Genomic DNA, 12,500 nt, shown 5'->3' on the forward strand with positions numbered 1-12,500 from the left:
TCGCAGCAGTTAAAACAAATTTTTAGAACCCATGTATACAACTGACACGTTTAGCTATGGGCTACGTACACACCAAATTATGCATTCATAACGGCCAATAAATGGCCGTTGGCAATTGTAAAACATACCTCCTCTACAGGACATTTAGTAGGTCTCCAGACCGTATTTCACTTGTGATATGGTCTGTTGTGAACCAGGCAAGCAGTTCAATTTAACGCCAACATCAATCTTCACTCATTCGATTTCGTGCCTCCCTCATATGGACGGCTTCCCTTCATTATATTTCATTACATTTAGCAGACACTTTTATCCAAAATGACTTACAAAGAAGACATGCATGGCAAAATATAAAGGCCGGGGGGATGCATTTCATTCATAGAATATTGACATTAGCTGTTTTTGTTCCACCCTGACGTCTGCTAACTAAGAAACGTCAATGACCAATACAAGTAGTACAAAATCAAAACGAAATGCAGCCCTATACCAATACTTGGGGGGGGCTGTAGAGTAAGCAGACATGACTATATATTTCACATGGTTTTACAGAGTTCTGAACAATAGAATAGAACAGAATATACTTTATTGTCATGCAAGCATGAAAATTGTCTTTGATCTCACCATAAAAACATAAATGTACATTCACTCCATTGCTCAAAATATAAATACACACATAAAGCATTGCATACATCCCCTCCCTCCAGCTACCCTTCCCAGCATACACATCAATACATTACAAGTCAGGTACCAGATCCAGTCCCTTGTTTTTTGTTACACCAGCCTAGCTTTTCCATTGCTTGTTAACCATGGAGATTGCGTTGGGTATGAATGAATGTTTGTAGAAGTATTTTAACGGTACATGTCAGTGCGTTAGCAATTGATTGGACCAGCAGTGGAGAAACGTTGCGTTGCTTCCATGCAGCCTTTAGAACTCTACTGCAATTGGCCGAGAGTGTGACTTGTGTACACATGACAGTTGCTTGTCATTGGCCCGAAAGAGCTGTCGTGTTTTTTTAAACTCTACCCGTAATCCTATTTTTCTGATCCTGAAACCCTCCATAAAGACATTAGCTCGCGCCACAGGGTGTTAAGGTACACTCACACAATCTCCCTCACTTTCACTCTCAGTTACTGCACAACAAACGTAAGTTACAAGCTTGAGACATTGATTAATTTTTATGAGTACACAAAAGCACATACATTTTGTACAGATATATACACACGTTTTAGTTCAATGAAAAAAAAATCAAAATAAATTAACCATTTTACACATCCTGTGTAAGAAACAAGGAAAATGTCGTTACGCTTGTATGGTGAATTTGATGAAGGCCACACACAGTTAAAATTTTAGTCATTCAGACTGATCATAATTAGCACCTCAGTGGGACATGTTTTGGCATGTCGACATTTGTTCCCAAGTCACACACTAACTCTCACTCACAAAGTTTGTTCACACCACACACACACATACACACACACACACACACGCACACACGCACGCGCGTCACACACACACACGCATACACACAGCGAGAGAAAGCGCTAAGCTGGGCTTGCCTACCTTGTGCTGCAGACCCACGTGGCCGTGTAATCCATGAGGGTCAGGCTCAGACCAGACTAATCAATGTGTCATGAATGGAGGGCTCTGTTCCTGCTCAGATGTAATGCTCTGGCATCGGCCGCAGTGGCCATTCCAAAGCACTACAAAACAAACCCATGGCATGTTGCACAGTCTCACATAATCATCCCTCCCCATGAGGCGCATACACACACACACACACACACACACACACACACACACACACACACACACACACACACACACACACACACACACACACACACACACACACACACACACACACACACACACACACACACACACACACACACACACACACAGCATAGACACACAAGCAGTGCCAGTTTATTTGTATGTATGTGTGCATTCTTACATTCTGCCCATCCCTTAACAGCTTGGTAAATCTCAGTCATTTCTCTCTCTCTCTCTCTCTCTCTCTCTCTCTCTCTCTCTCTCTCTCTCTCTCTCTCTCTCTCTCTCTCTCTCTCTCTCTCTCTCTCTCTCTCTCTCTCTCTCTCTCTCTCTCTCTCTCTCTGTGTTTCTGTCAGATTTTTGCCTCAAACCTGCACTAGACTCACACTCGTGTACACGTGTGGTGGAGGTGCCCTTGCTCATACACTTACAGCACGACACAGCACAGACCATCTAGCACAGCTCTGCACAGCACAGACCATCTAGCACAGCTCTGCACAGCTCGGCAGAGCTCGGCACAGTTGGCCTGTAGACACAGCGTGCCCCCGGGCACACTAGACAGACGGGCACAACGCACGCCGCATCCTAATGGCATGATGACATGACACACCAAGGGAGTAGCTTTTTACCAAAACACAATAGCTGCTGAAGCACGTTGGCACTCTACACGCAGAGAGGACATGCGAAGACAGTCGGGAGAGGGGAAGGATGTGCGGAGAACGACAAACCTTTGGGGGTGAGTGATGGGGAGAGTGATGGGGATAAAGAAAGGGAGAGAGAGAGAGAGAGAGAGAGAGAGAGAGAGAGAGAGATGAAGAAAGAGAGGGAGATAGAGAGAGGGAAAGAGAGTGAGAGATAAAGAAAGAGAGGGAGATTAAGAAAGCAAGAGATAAAGAAAGAGAGTGAGCGATAACGAAAGAGAGAGGGAGAGAGTCAGGGTTTGTGTGTGTGAGCTGATGAGGATGAGAGTTGAGTCGTGCTCAGAATGATTGACTGATTATGGTAATGATGATGTTTCTATTGCATGCATGTTGTGACAAGGATGTTACTGCACGCGTGTGCTCTCATAATGATATGTAATGGGATTTGTGTCGTGACTTCTTTCAGCCTGGTAATTTAATAATGTGCCTCGTCGTAATTTTCTTGTTGCCAATCTCTTTTTGATTTGCCCGTCTCTCTTCTGGATAGCGGCAAGGTCTTCAGTTCCACCGTGTCTCGTGTCTCGTGTGTGTGTAATAATGATTGCTGTGGCTGGCAGCAGCCTGCTTATAATGCCAGTGAAGCACTCCTCCCTCCTCTCGCCTCCCTCATCTGGGTTTCTTAAAGTGATCCCCCGAGGAAAAGAGGGATGAAGAGAGGGATGGATGAGGGAGGATGAGGATGATTACTTGAGGGAAATCATGTAACCTGGGGAATGCCCTTTCCTTTCTTTTCAAATGAGGGAGATCGACGTGGCCAGGAGAGAGACGGAGAGAGAGGGAGGGAAATTCTGGAGGAGGAGAGGAAGAGATCAAAGAGGAAGAGGGGAGAAAGACAGAAGAGGTAGAGAGGAGAGAAAGAGAGAAGAGGAAGAGACGGGAGAAAGAGAAAAGGGGTAGGAGGAAAGGAAGGGGAGAGAGAGGGACGAAAAGAGGAGGAGAGGAAAAGGGAAGAGAGAGGAAGAGGGGTAGAATGGGGAGAGAGAAGAAAATAAATAAGAAACCAAGGGAAGAAAGGAGGAGCAGAGGTAGAAGGGAGAAAGAGAGGAAGACGGGAGATGGAGAAGATGAGCGGTGGAGGGAAGCAAAGAAAAGGAGCGGTAGAAAGGACGGAAGAGGGAGAGAGGAGGAGAGGCAACTGAATTTCTAAAATGCTCTTGGGGAGGTTGATCAGAGGGGCAGGGTCTTGGGGAAGGATGAAGTCCCCTCCTCACTTAGGCTACACACACACACACACATACTCACACACACATGCACACGCTCACTCGTGCTTACTCACACACACACACTCGCACACACACACACACACACTTGCGCACACACGGTTGCTCAGCTGTGGTGGAGCCCAGGCAGCTCGATGCACTGACACACAGGTTAACCACACGCTGCTCAGCTCAGGCTGAGGTAAGATGTGTCTTCTCTGTCATGCTCGCTCTCTCTCGCGCTCTCTCTCTCTCTCTCTCTCTCTCTCTCTCTCTCTCTCTCTCTCTCTCTCTCTCTCTCCGTCTCTCTCTCTCTCTCTCTCTCTCCTCCTCTGTCTCTCTCTCTGTCTCTCTGTCTCTCTCTCTCTCTCTCTCTCTCTCTCTCTCTCTCTCTCTCTCTCTCTCTCTCTCTCTCTCTCTCTCTCTCTGTCTCTCATTGCTTTCTCTCTCTCTCATTGCTTTCTCAATCCTCTGTCACTACTATTGCCTTCTGCTACAATCACGCTGTCACTTACTGTATGTTGTCATTTTCCTGTTGCCATTTCCCCCAGCTCCTTCTCTCTCTCTTTCTCCATCTCTCTCTCTCTGTGTATGCGTGCGTGCGTGCGTGCGTGCTTCGAGCGGGCGTGCGTGCGGGCGGGCATGCGGGCGGGCGGGCGTGTGCGTGTGCGTGCGCGTGCGCGTGCGCTGATGGGTTGTGTAAATCTAGTCCCCTGGTTATAGTGTCTAGACTTTATAAGAAGGTATTGTGATGGTGCTGTGAAGTACATTGACCTGCCCGAGTGTATGAGATGGGCTGTACGTCTTGCTTGCTTTGGCATTGTGACTGTAGGCAAGAAGAAGCAGTGAAACACTCTGAAAAGAGTAAAGGGAGAGAAAGAAAATGAAAAAAAGGAAATCCACAAATCCACAGAGGAAAGGCAGAGGAGCACTTAATGCAGGGTAGAGAACCCAAAAGCCTTTACTGTACGTCAGAGAGTGGCGTGCATGAGTGCTTGTTAGGGCTGTAACAGTATTAGATCGAACCGAGAAATCGCGATATTCAGAATCATGATACTGTATCGTGATGTAAGGAGGCAGTATCGTGATACACCCTTTCAAAGTTTTGTTATCCTTCAGTTCAGAAAACAACCATATGATTCGATGTGATAGTGCTTCCAAGCTTCAAAGGAGATAGATTTCAGAAATCGTGGGGTGTATCGAACCGTAGGTCACAAATCGTGATACGAACCGAATCGGGATTTGAGTGTATCGTTACAGCCCTAGTGCTTGTACAGTATATTGTGTGTGTGTGGTCTGGATAATGCTATTACTGTTGCAGAATAAGTTGCCCACTTGAGGACGGAGAAATAGGAATTACTGCAGACTTGACTTGATTTGAGGAAATGTCCACAGCACAGGGCAGACGGATGTGTTTGTGTCCGTCAGTGCGCCGCTTATTAGATTTTCTGTCTTTTCTGTTATACTGTTTGAGCCTCAGGCTTCTCCTAGGCTTTTCCAGGGGAATGTTATTTGCCGCATTGTTGTGGGTTTTCTTTTTTTTGTGCTTTTTTTCGGTAGCCTAATCTTCTTAAATCTTCTCGACAGCCTGAGAACCATTCCACACTCACTGAACAGAGATTGCTTTTTCCTCCCTTGTCCCTCTAGCTTTTTCCTTGTCTTTACCTTTTTTTAGCCCTTTTTTCTTTCTTTTGTTTTTGTCTTGATAAGGTTCAGCCTGGCTTACACCAGATTCTTAATTATATTATATTATATTATATTATATTATATTATAAAATAAATTATATTATATTACATTATATTACATTGTATTGCATTATATTGCATCTTCCCCATCTTTGTGTTTTCTGTTGGTCAGGTGGTTGTATTATATTGTATTGTTTTTGTTATTCCTCATCTTTTTGTTTGTGTCTTTCTTGTGTTGTCCAGGTTGAAGCAGGCCCACACCAGATGAGGGAAGATGTTGGCTATGGACCAAGGCGTGGTGGAGGAATGGCTGTCTGAATTTAAGGTAGGAGGACACGCACACGCACGCACACGCACACTGCACACACACACACACACACACACACACACACACACACACACACACACACACACACACACACACACACACACACACACACACACACACAGACTGCACACACACACACACACACACACACACACACACACTGCACATGGATGTTCATGCTTGTATACACACCTACCTTTTAGATGTTGTTTTCATATCGGTAAAGTGGGTGTAGAAAAAGAGCACATGTGAACGCATGCATGCACGCACACACTGGGGATCCTGTCGGCTGGTTGCTATGTCACTATATGCCTCTCTTTGCCTCTGTTGGCTGTCGCTCTTGTTTGTCTGAGCTGTTTCATGAATGTTAGGTCTCCATGGCGTATATGGGCTCATAGAATGCAAATGCTGTGCGTACAAACACGTATATATTCAATCTCTGTCTCACACACACACACACACACACACACACACACACACACACACACACACACACACACACACACACACACACACACACACGGGTGCGCGTGCGGTCCATCTGTTCAGCAGAGTTGCTAGCAGTTGATTGATGTGTCGCTTGCTCATCCTCTAACAGAATCTCAATCAGATTCTTCACCATCACACACACACACACACACACACACACACACACACACACATACACACACACACACACACACACACACACACACACACACACACACACACACACACACACACACACACACACACACACAATCTCATGCTCACACACAGATACACTTGATGCTAGAACACACACACACACACACACACACACACACGATTCTCAAACTCTTTGGCACACAGACACACACACACATGCATCCATACTCAAACACTGTTACACACAGTCATTCATACAAACAATGACACTCAGTAACCCCTAATCACAAACAATTTCTCCATGCTTCTCTCATTACACACACACACACACACACACACACACACACACACACACACACACACACACACACACACACACACACACACACACACACACACACAATTTTACACAATCGCAGGTCAGGGTTCAGGGGCTATGTAAGGCTTTTTTGTCAAACGCAAGCTGCACAAATACCCGTCACATGGCAATTCACATGCTCCTTACAGCCCACATAATGCATACACACACACACATGCACTTTAACTCACACCAATGGACACCATGTCCCCTTAAAAGTATACATTTTCATATATTTATACATCTGGTGAAGTATCTTTCACAACACAAAATAAACGTTTTGGTGTTGTGAAAGATACTGCATGAGATGTAAAAATATATGAAAATGTATACTTTTAAGGGTTTTGATATCTATTTCTTATGAAACTAAACAGAAAATAAAGCAAAAAATAGCCTTTCCGATGATGATGATGATGGTCACGTTTCCCAAACCCACACCACCTTGACTTAAATTCTGTGAGAAACCGTTTACACACACTCAGATGTGCAAAATACATGAGCACCCAAACAACTTCTCCGAAAATGCCCGAATACACCCAGATTGGGACACTCATCTTTATGTAGTGAGTACTTCCATACTTTGTCCACACTCTCTACATTTACTCGTACACAGACAGAAAAAGCCTGTTACGAAGGTTGTACACAGGTTCATATGGAAGTGCAGTAAGTACTGTACGCACACACACACACACACACAAGGGCTACTGATATCGGCAGACTGAATTGGGCTTGGAGAAATGCACTGACTTCTTAGCAATTGCATGACCAGACTTTCAAGTTTTGGTAACTGCATGAACAAGCCTATGCAGACACACGCATGCATTTGCACGCGCACAGACATGGACGCACTTGCACGCATGCACACACACACACACACACACACACATACATGCTCGCAGATAGACATGCACGTAGGAATGCGTGCGCACACACACACACGCACGCACGCACGCACGCACGCACACACACGCACGCACACACACACACACACACACACACACATTGCTTGTAGATGGACGTGCACGCACACTCAAGCCCACTTATCTGTCATCCAGGCTCTTCATTGCTGAAGTGTCAGCCATCATGACCACGACTGCCTCCCTCACAGCAGGCACTAGAGCCATGAGTGGGCGAGAGAGAGAGAGAGAGAGAGAGAAAAAAGGAAGATGACAGAATAGAGGGATGGGAGAAGGAGGGATCAATATGGTTATTTAGACAGGCAAAGATGAAGGAAATGGATAAGATGTTAAACATGAAAGAAGGAGAGCATTTTTGCTTTTTTCCCCGCAATTCCCTCATCATCCCCATTCTGTCATCATGATCCAGGAGCTGTCCTGTCAGGTGTCATGCTCACCGCCTGGGCCTGTGCTGTGCTAGAGCTTATATCATGGCATCGTTACCATGACTTCCCATCTGTGCCATGAGCGACCATATATGGTCAGGCTGCTGGGCGTCCTTCCTGAGCTGCTCACTCAAGTCATTTTGGGGTGCATTCCAATATGCAACCTTGCGTCCTCCACTTGTGCTTGTGGCCTCACGTTTTGCTGATGCCCCGGCTCCGTGGAGAAAACAATTAAGTTTCCCCACTGTCAGCCTAGCCACAACAACTTTTGCGGGACTATTCTTCATTCACCATCCAGTTTGCAAATGAGAAAATGGCTTTACAATTGAGCTTTTGCGAGATATTGAAATATAATGCTGTTGTCAGTGATGTCATCACCACATATTACTTCCTGGTATGAAGCCACAAGCACAAGTGGAGGACGCAAGGTCGCATATTGGAATGCACTCTTGGTCTCCTCGTGATGCCTCGGAAGACACAGCAGATTTCAATCATTTATACATACTTGGAAACTCCAGGTTGGAATGTTGTTAACTAAACAAACTTGTCTGATGTTATTGTTTTGGTCCCTTTGTGGCATCTGTGGAGTTTTCATGTTAGGATCCATCATATCGCAAATGACGATCATTTATGTATTCAGTATTCGGAATATTTCATTTATTTTACCTCTGAAGTGAAAGTGTCTGGAATATTAAAGCTTTTGTCCCACTCATGTTCAGACAATAACTCCAGCAATATGTTCACAGCTATAGATGCATAAATGTCTGGATTTTGATTGTAACCTCAACCTGTCTCTGAGAATGGACAAGAACTTTATCTATAATCATACCTAACTGGAGATGGATGCGTCAATCCATCTAGCCGGACGTTGATTGGGGAAAGCTCTCCAAAACTTGCTTTTCGTTGGTTGGCAGCAGGGACCCTTTCTCCATGGAGGCCTGGCTACACTGAGGCAAGATGACGCAAGCCACAGGAAAGGACAGGAGGTGGTAGTCTTCACTCGCACACATTAAGTATCAAACAGAGCAAAGACGGCAAGGAAAGGGCTCTTGGGTGTTGCACCTAGGGCTGTTACGATACACTCATCTCACGATTCGGTTCGTATCACGATTTTTGACCTACGGTTCGATACACCCCACGATTTCCGAAATGTATCCCCACTGAAGTTTGGAAACACTATCACATCAAAACATAAGGTTTTTTTCTGGACTAATGGGTAATAAAACTTTGAAAGGGCATATCACGATACTGCCTCCTTGTATCACGATACAGTATCGTGACTCTGTGTATCACGATTTCTCGGTTCGATACAATATCGTTACAGCCCTAGTGTTGCCATGCCCCACTGTATAGTACTGTACTGGCACTGTATAGCGGTGGGTTGTTTCCCAGTGTGAATTTTGGTTAGGCAAGGTGATTGAGGGTGGGAAGGTATCAGAGACATGCGATTATCATCATTGGAAAGGGTATTCTGTGCGGTTTCATTTGAAATAGGATCTGAAAACCCCTAAAACTATATGTTTTTGGTGAATCAACTTACATTACATTACATTACATTGGAAATTAGACTCGCACAAATTCTTAACCTTTTCAGGGGACCTAGTTAAGGTGGTAGGTGTTTGTTGTTGTCTATGTGGGAGGCCTTAACTATAAAAGTGCTGGGGACACCCTGAAAACCTGAACTTCATAATCTGCTTTGGTTATCCACTTGCTGTGGAAATCTAACATCAGGCATCAGGCAACGACATCAGGTCATCTCTGTTAGCACTCAAAAATAACAATCCTCCCACCACACACCGAGCATTTTTGGCGAGGCTATTGTTTTTATCTGTCAGAGGTACGGATGCAAATGATTAATCGACTTTAGATTAGTTGTCGAGCAAGAGGTTGCTCGATCAAAATGTATTAATCGCGATTAATCGCTAGAGGGCGCTAGAGACTGTTGAGTAGTTCTAGTTCTAGCGTTCTGTCTGTTGATGTGTCCAATGCTTTGCAACAGACCTAGCTATTAGTCCTATTCAAATCCATGGTGCGCAGATTTTATCTATTAAATCGTCATTGCAACTTCTAGAGTTCTTGTGGGTCTTTTGGAGATGTGTACTTGAATCTGTGATTATGCCAAGCCCAATTGTGTAAGTTGTTACTGTTTGAATTATGAGAAAAACGATCTTTCAAGACAAGCAAATGTCACTGCAAGCAGCATTTCACTGTAGGGTTAAGCTTGCTATGTTAACTTAGCGTGCTAACTAGCGAAATCACAAACGTAGTCATTTCAAATTGTGAACTGTAATTTTAATCACTAACACCCTGTCAGATATCAAGACTAGTATTAGCTGAACTGGGCATGACCATGCATGAAGAGGAGCACCATCTGTTCAATTTCAGGTGAATCCATGTTAGCTGTAAGTGTTGTTGTCATAGCTCCATTCATTCTCAATGGAGCCTGTTATCTTATAGAGTTCTTCAGCGGAAGCGGAAGCATGTAGTAGATTGTAGTCTTTCATGTTAGCATTTAAGGACGTCCTGGTTCCTATCGGCTTCCGGCCTCCATTGGGAATGAATAGGGGTAAATTTCAAATAAGCTCCGAGTGCAAGCACGCGCTTAGCGAACCCCCGCAAACTGTCGAGGGTGTTAAAAATAGGCTGTAGGTATGATATGGTTGATCATTTTGTGTCAAACTTCGACATAAATACGATGTTGCGTCCATATGCTAAACCCGGAAGCTTTTGGCAACTACAGAAGCAGCGCCTGTATCTAACGGCATGTACGTGCGGATGGCTGTACCCATGGCAACCAAAGGAAAGTATGTAGTTCGGAAGTTTTAATGATCAGAAAGGGGTTAGCAATATTGAATTATAATCGTCATGATTTAACATGTGAATACACCAACATGATGATACGATCCGTTCCACTAATGAGAAAGGGATGCGGGGACACGCTAATGTTCGTTGTTGCCGTGCAACTTATATTTTTGCCAAACCTGAATCTCTATGGCGTTTTGCAATGTAAAAAATCGCCATGGAACCGGTAGTCCAAACGCCGCATACAAGTTGACGTCAACGCTGAAGAGCTCTATTAGCTCTCCTTACAGACACAGGAAATGGCTTTTTTTTGTTCAGAAACGAACTTTGTTGACATTATTATGCATTATGGACAACAACACACCACCCAAAACATAGCATTTCTTTATTTTGAAGCGTATAAAATTTAAATGCTTGTGGTTGACACACCTATATGCAGACAAGTTCTGAGTCTGATCACGTTTCACTCAACGTTGTCTGTCATCATATCTCAGGCAACTGCAAGGCGACATAGAGGGGGCGTGGGGCTACTAGTTCACTCCTGGGTGAAACCAAGCAATGCCCCCCCCAAAGGTGGTGTGGAGATGCCATAGAAAACATGTCTTCTTTCTTTTCCTAATGCATAATTACTTGAGGAATATATAATATAATATAACATAATACAATAAAATACAATATGGGCTTAATGATCATAATGTAGGCCTAATTCTCATAATATAATTTAATATAACATTATAGGCCTATACTTTTCGAACTCAGTGTTTTAACTATAGCTGATATTTTAAAAGGCCTTATGAAATTCAGGTGAAAAACACCGCTTATCAATTAATCGAAAGTCGACCGATAAGTCTATCAACTAATGATTAATGAATTAATCGATAATTTGCATCCCTAGTCAGAGGTTGGAGATTACACCAGAAATCCTCTCAATCTCCTTCTCTTTCTCTCTTGTTTTCTCACACGCATGCACACACACAGACATACACACACACACGCACACGCACACGGACACGCACGCACGCACGCACGCACGCACGCGCGCTTACTTAACCTTATCTTTTTTATTTTCTGACACACACACACACACACACACACACTCTCTCACCCTCTCAGCCCTTATCTTTTGTGTTGTGTTTGCAGACCCTTCCTGAGACGGCCGTGTCCGGCTATGCGGCCTCCCTCAAGGAGAAAGCCACGCTGGTGCCAGCACTCTACAAAGTCATCCGCGAGAACTACAGCGACGTACGTGCACTCCTGCTCTCTTTTTAAAATGCTTTTGCTCATTTGTTTGTGCGTAATTCGTTTGTTGGGTTGATATGAGCTACTTAATTTGTTTACATGTACTTTAGATTATTTACCAAGTTTTTCCTCAGTATGTTGCTCAGTGGACAAGGGTGGATTTCTCCACGGGCCTACCGGGCCCAGGCCCAGGCCCAGGGGCCCAAGAACCAAGGGGGCCCTGAAGACCAAGCCTCTATATTTCCATCCTTACGTTGCTTAATATATTGCACTTTAATTAATTGTATTTTCAAATTTTATCGAGGGACGAACCCCTGAACCCACTAGCCAGGCTGCGCCCTCCTAGTGACGCAACACCTTCGGCGGCGGGGTCAGACTCGGATCGAATCTCGATTGCAAGTCTATGATAATCAGGCAATGAACCCAAACACAACATAGGGTCTCGGA

General features: G+C 44.5%; 1 protein-coding gene across 6 annotated transcripts in view; it reads left to right on the top strand.

Annotated features, from left to right (window-relative positions):
- The window catches only part of hycc1 (hyccin PI4KA lipid kinase complex subunit 1), a 59,282-nt gene that overhangs the window by 22,540 nt on the left and 24,242 nt on the right, over nt 1–12,500 (top strand). For 5 of the 6 annotated variants that reach the window (XM_063185642.1, XM_063185644.1, XM_063185645.1 and 2 more), the window contains exons 2-3: nt 5,601–5,682; nt 11,955–12,056. In XM_063185642.1, the coding sequence (XP_063041712.1) occupies nt 5,632–5,682; nt 11,955–12,056 (153 nt within the window). In that variant the 5' untranslated portion in view covers nt 5,601–5,631. Of the gene's footprint in view, nt 1–2,168; nt 2,508–5,600; nt 5,683–11,954; nt 12,057–12,500 lie in introns of those variants that run through there. The other variant, XM_063185643.1, reaches the window with a different exon arrangement.

The sequence above is a fragment of the Engraulis encrasicolus genome, chromosome 20 (genome assembly GCF_034702125.1).
Source record: "Engraulis encrasicolus isolate BLACKSEA-1 chromosome 20, IST_EnEncr_1.0, whole genome shotgun sequence".
Lineage (NCBI taxonomy): Eukaryota > Metazoa > Chordata > Actinopteri > Clupeiformes > Engraulidae > Engraulis > Engraulis encrasicolus.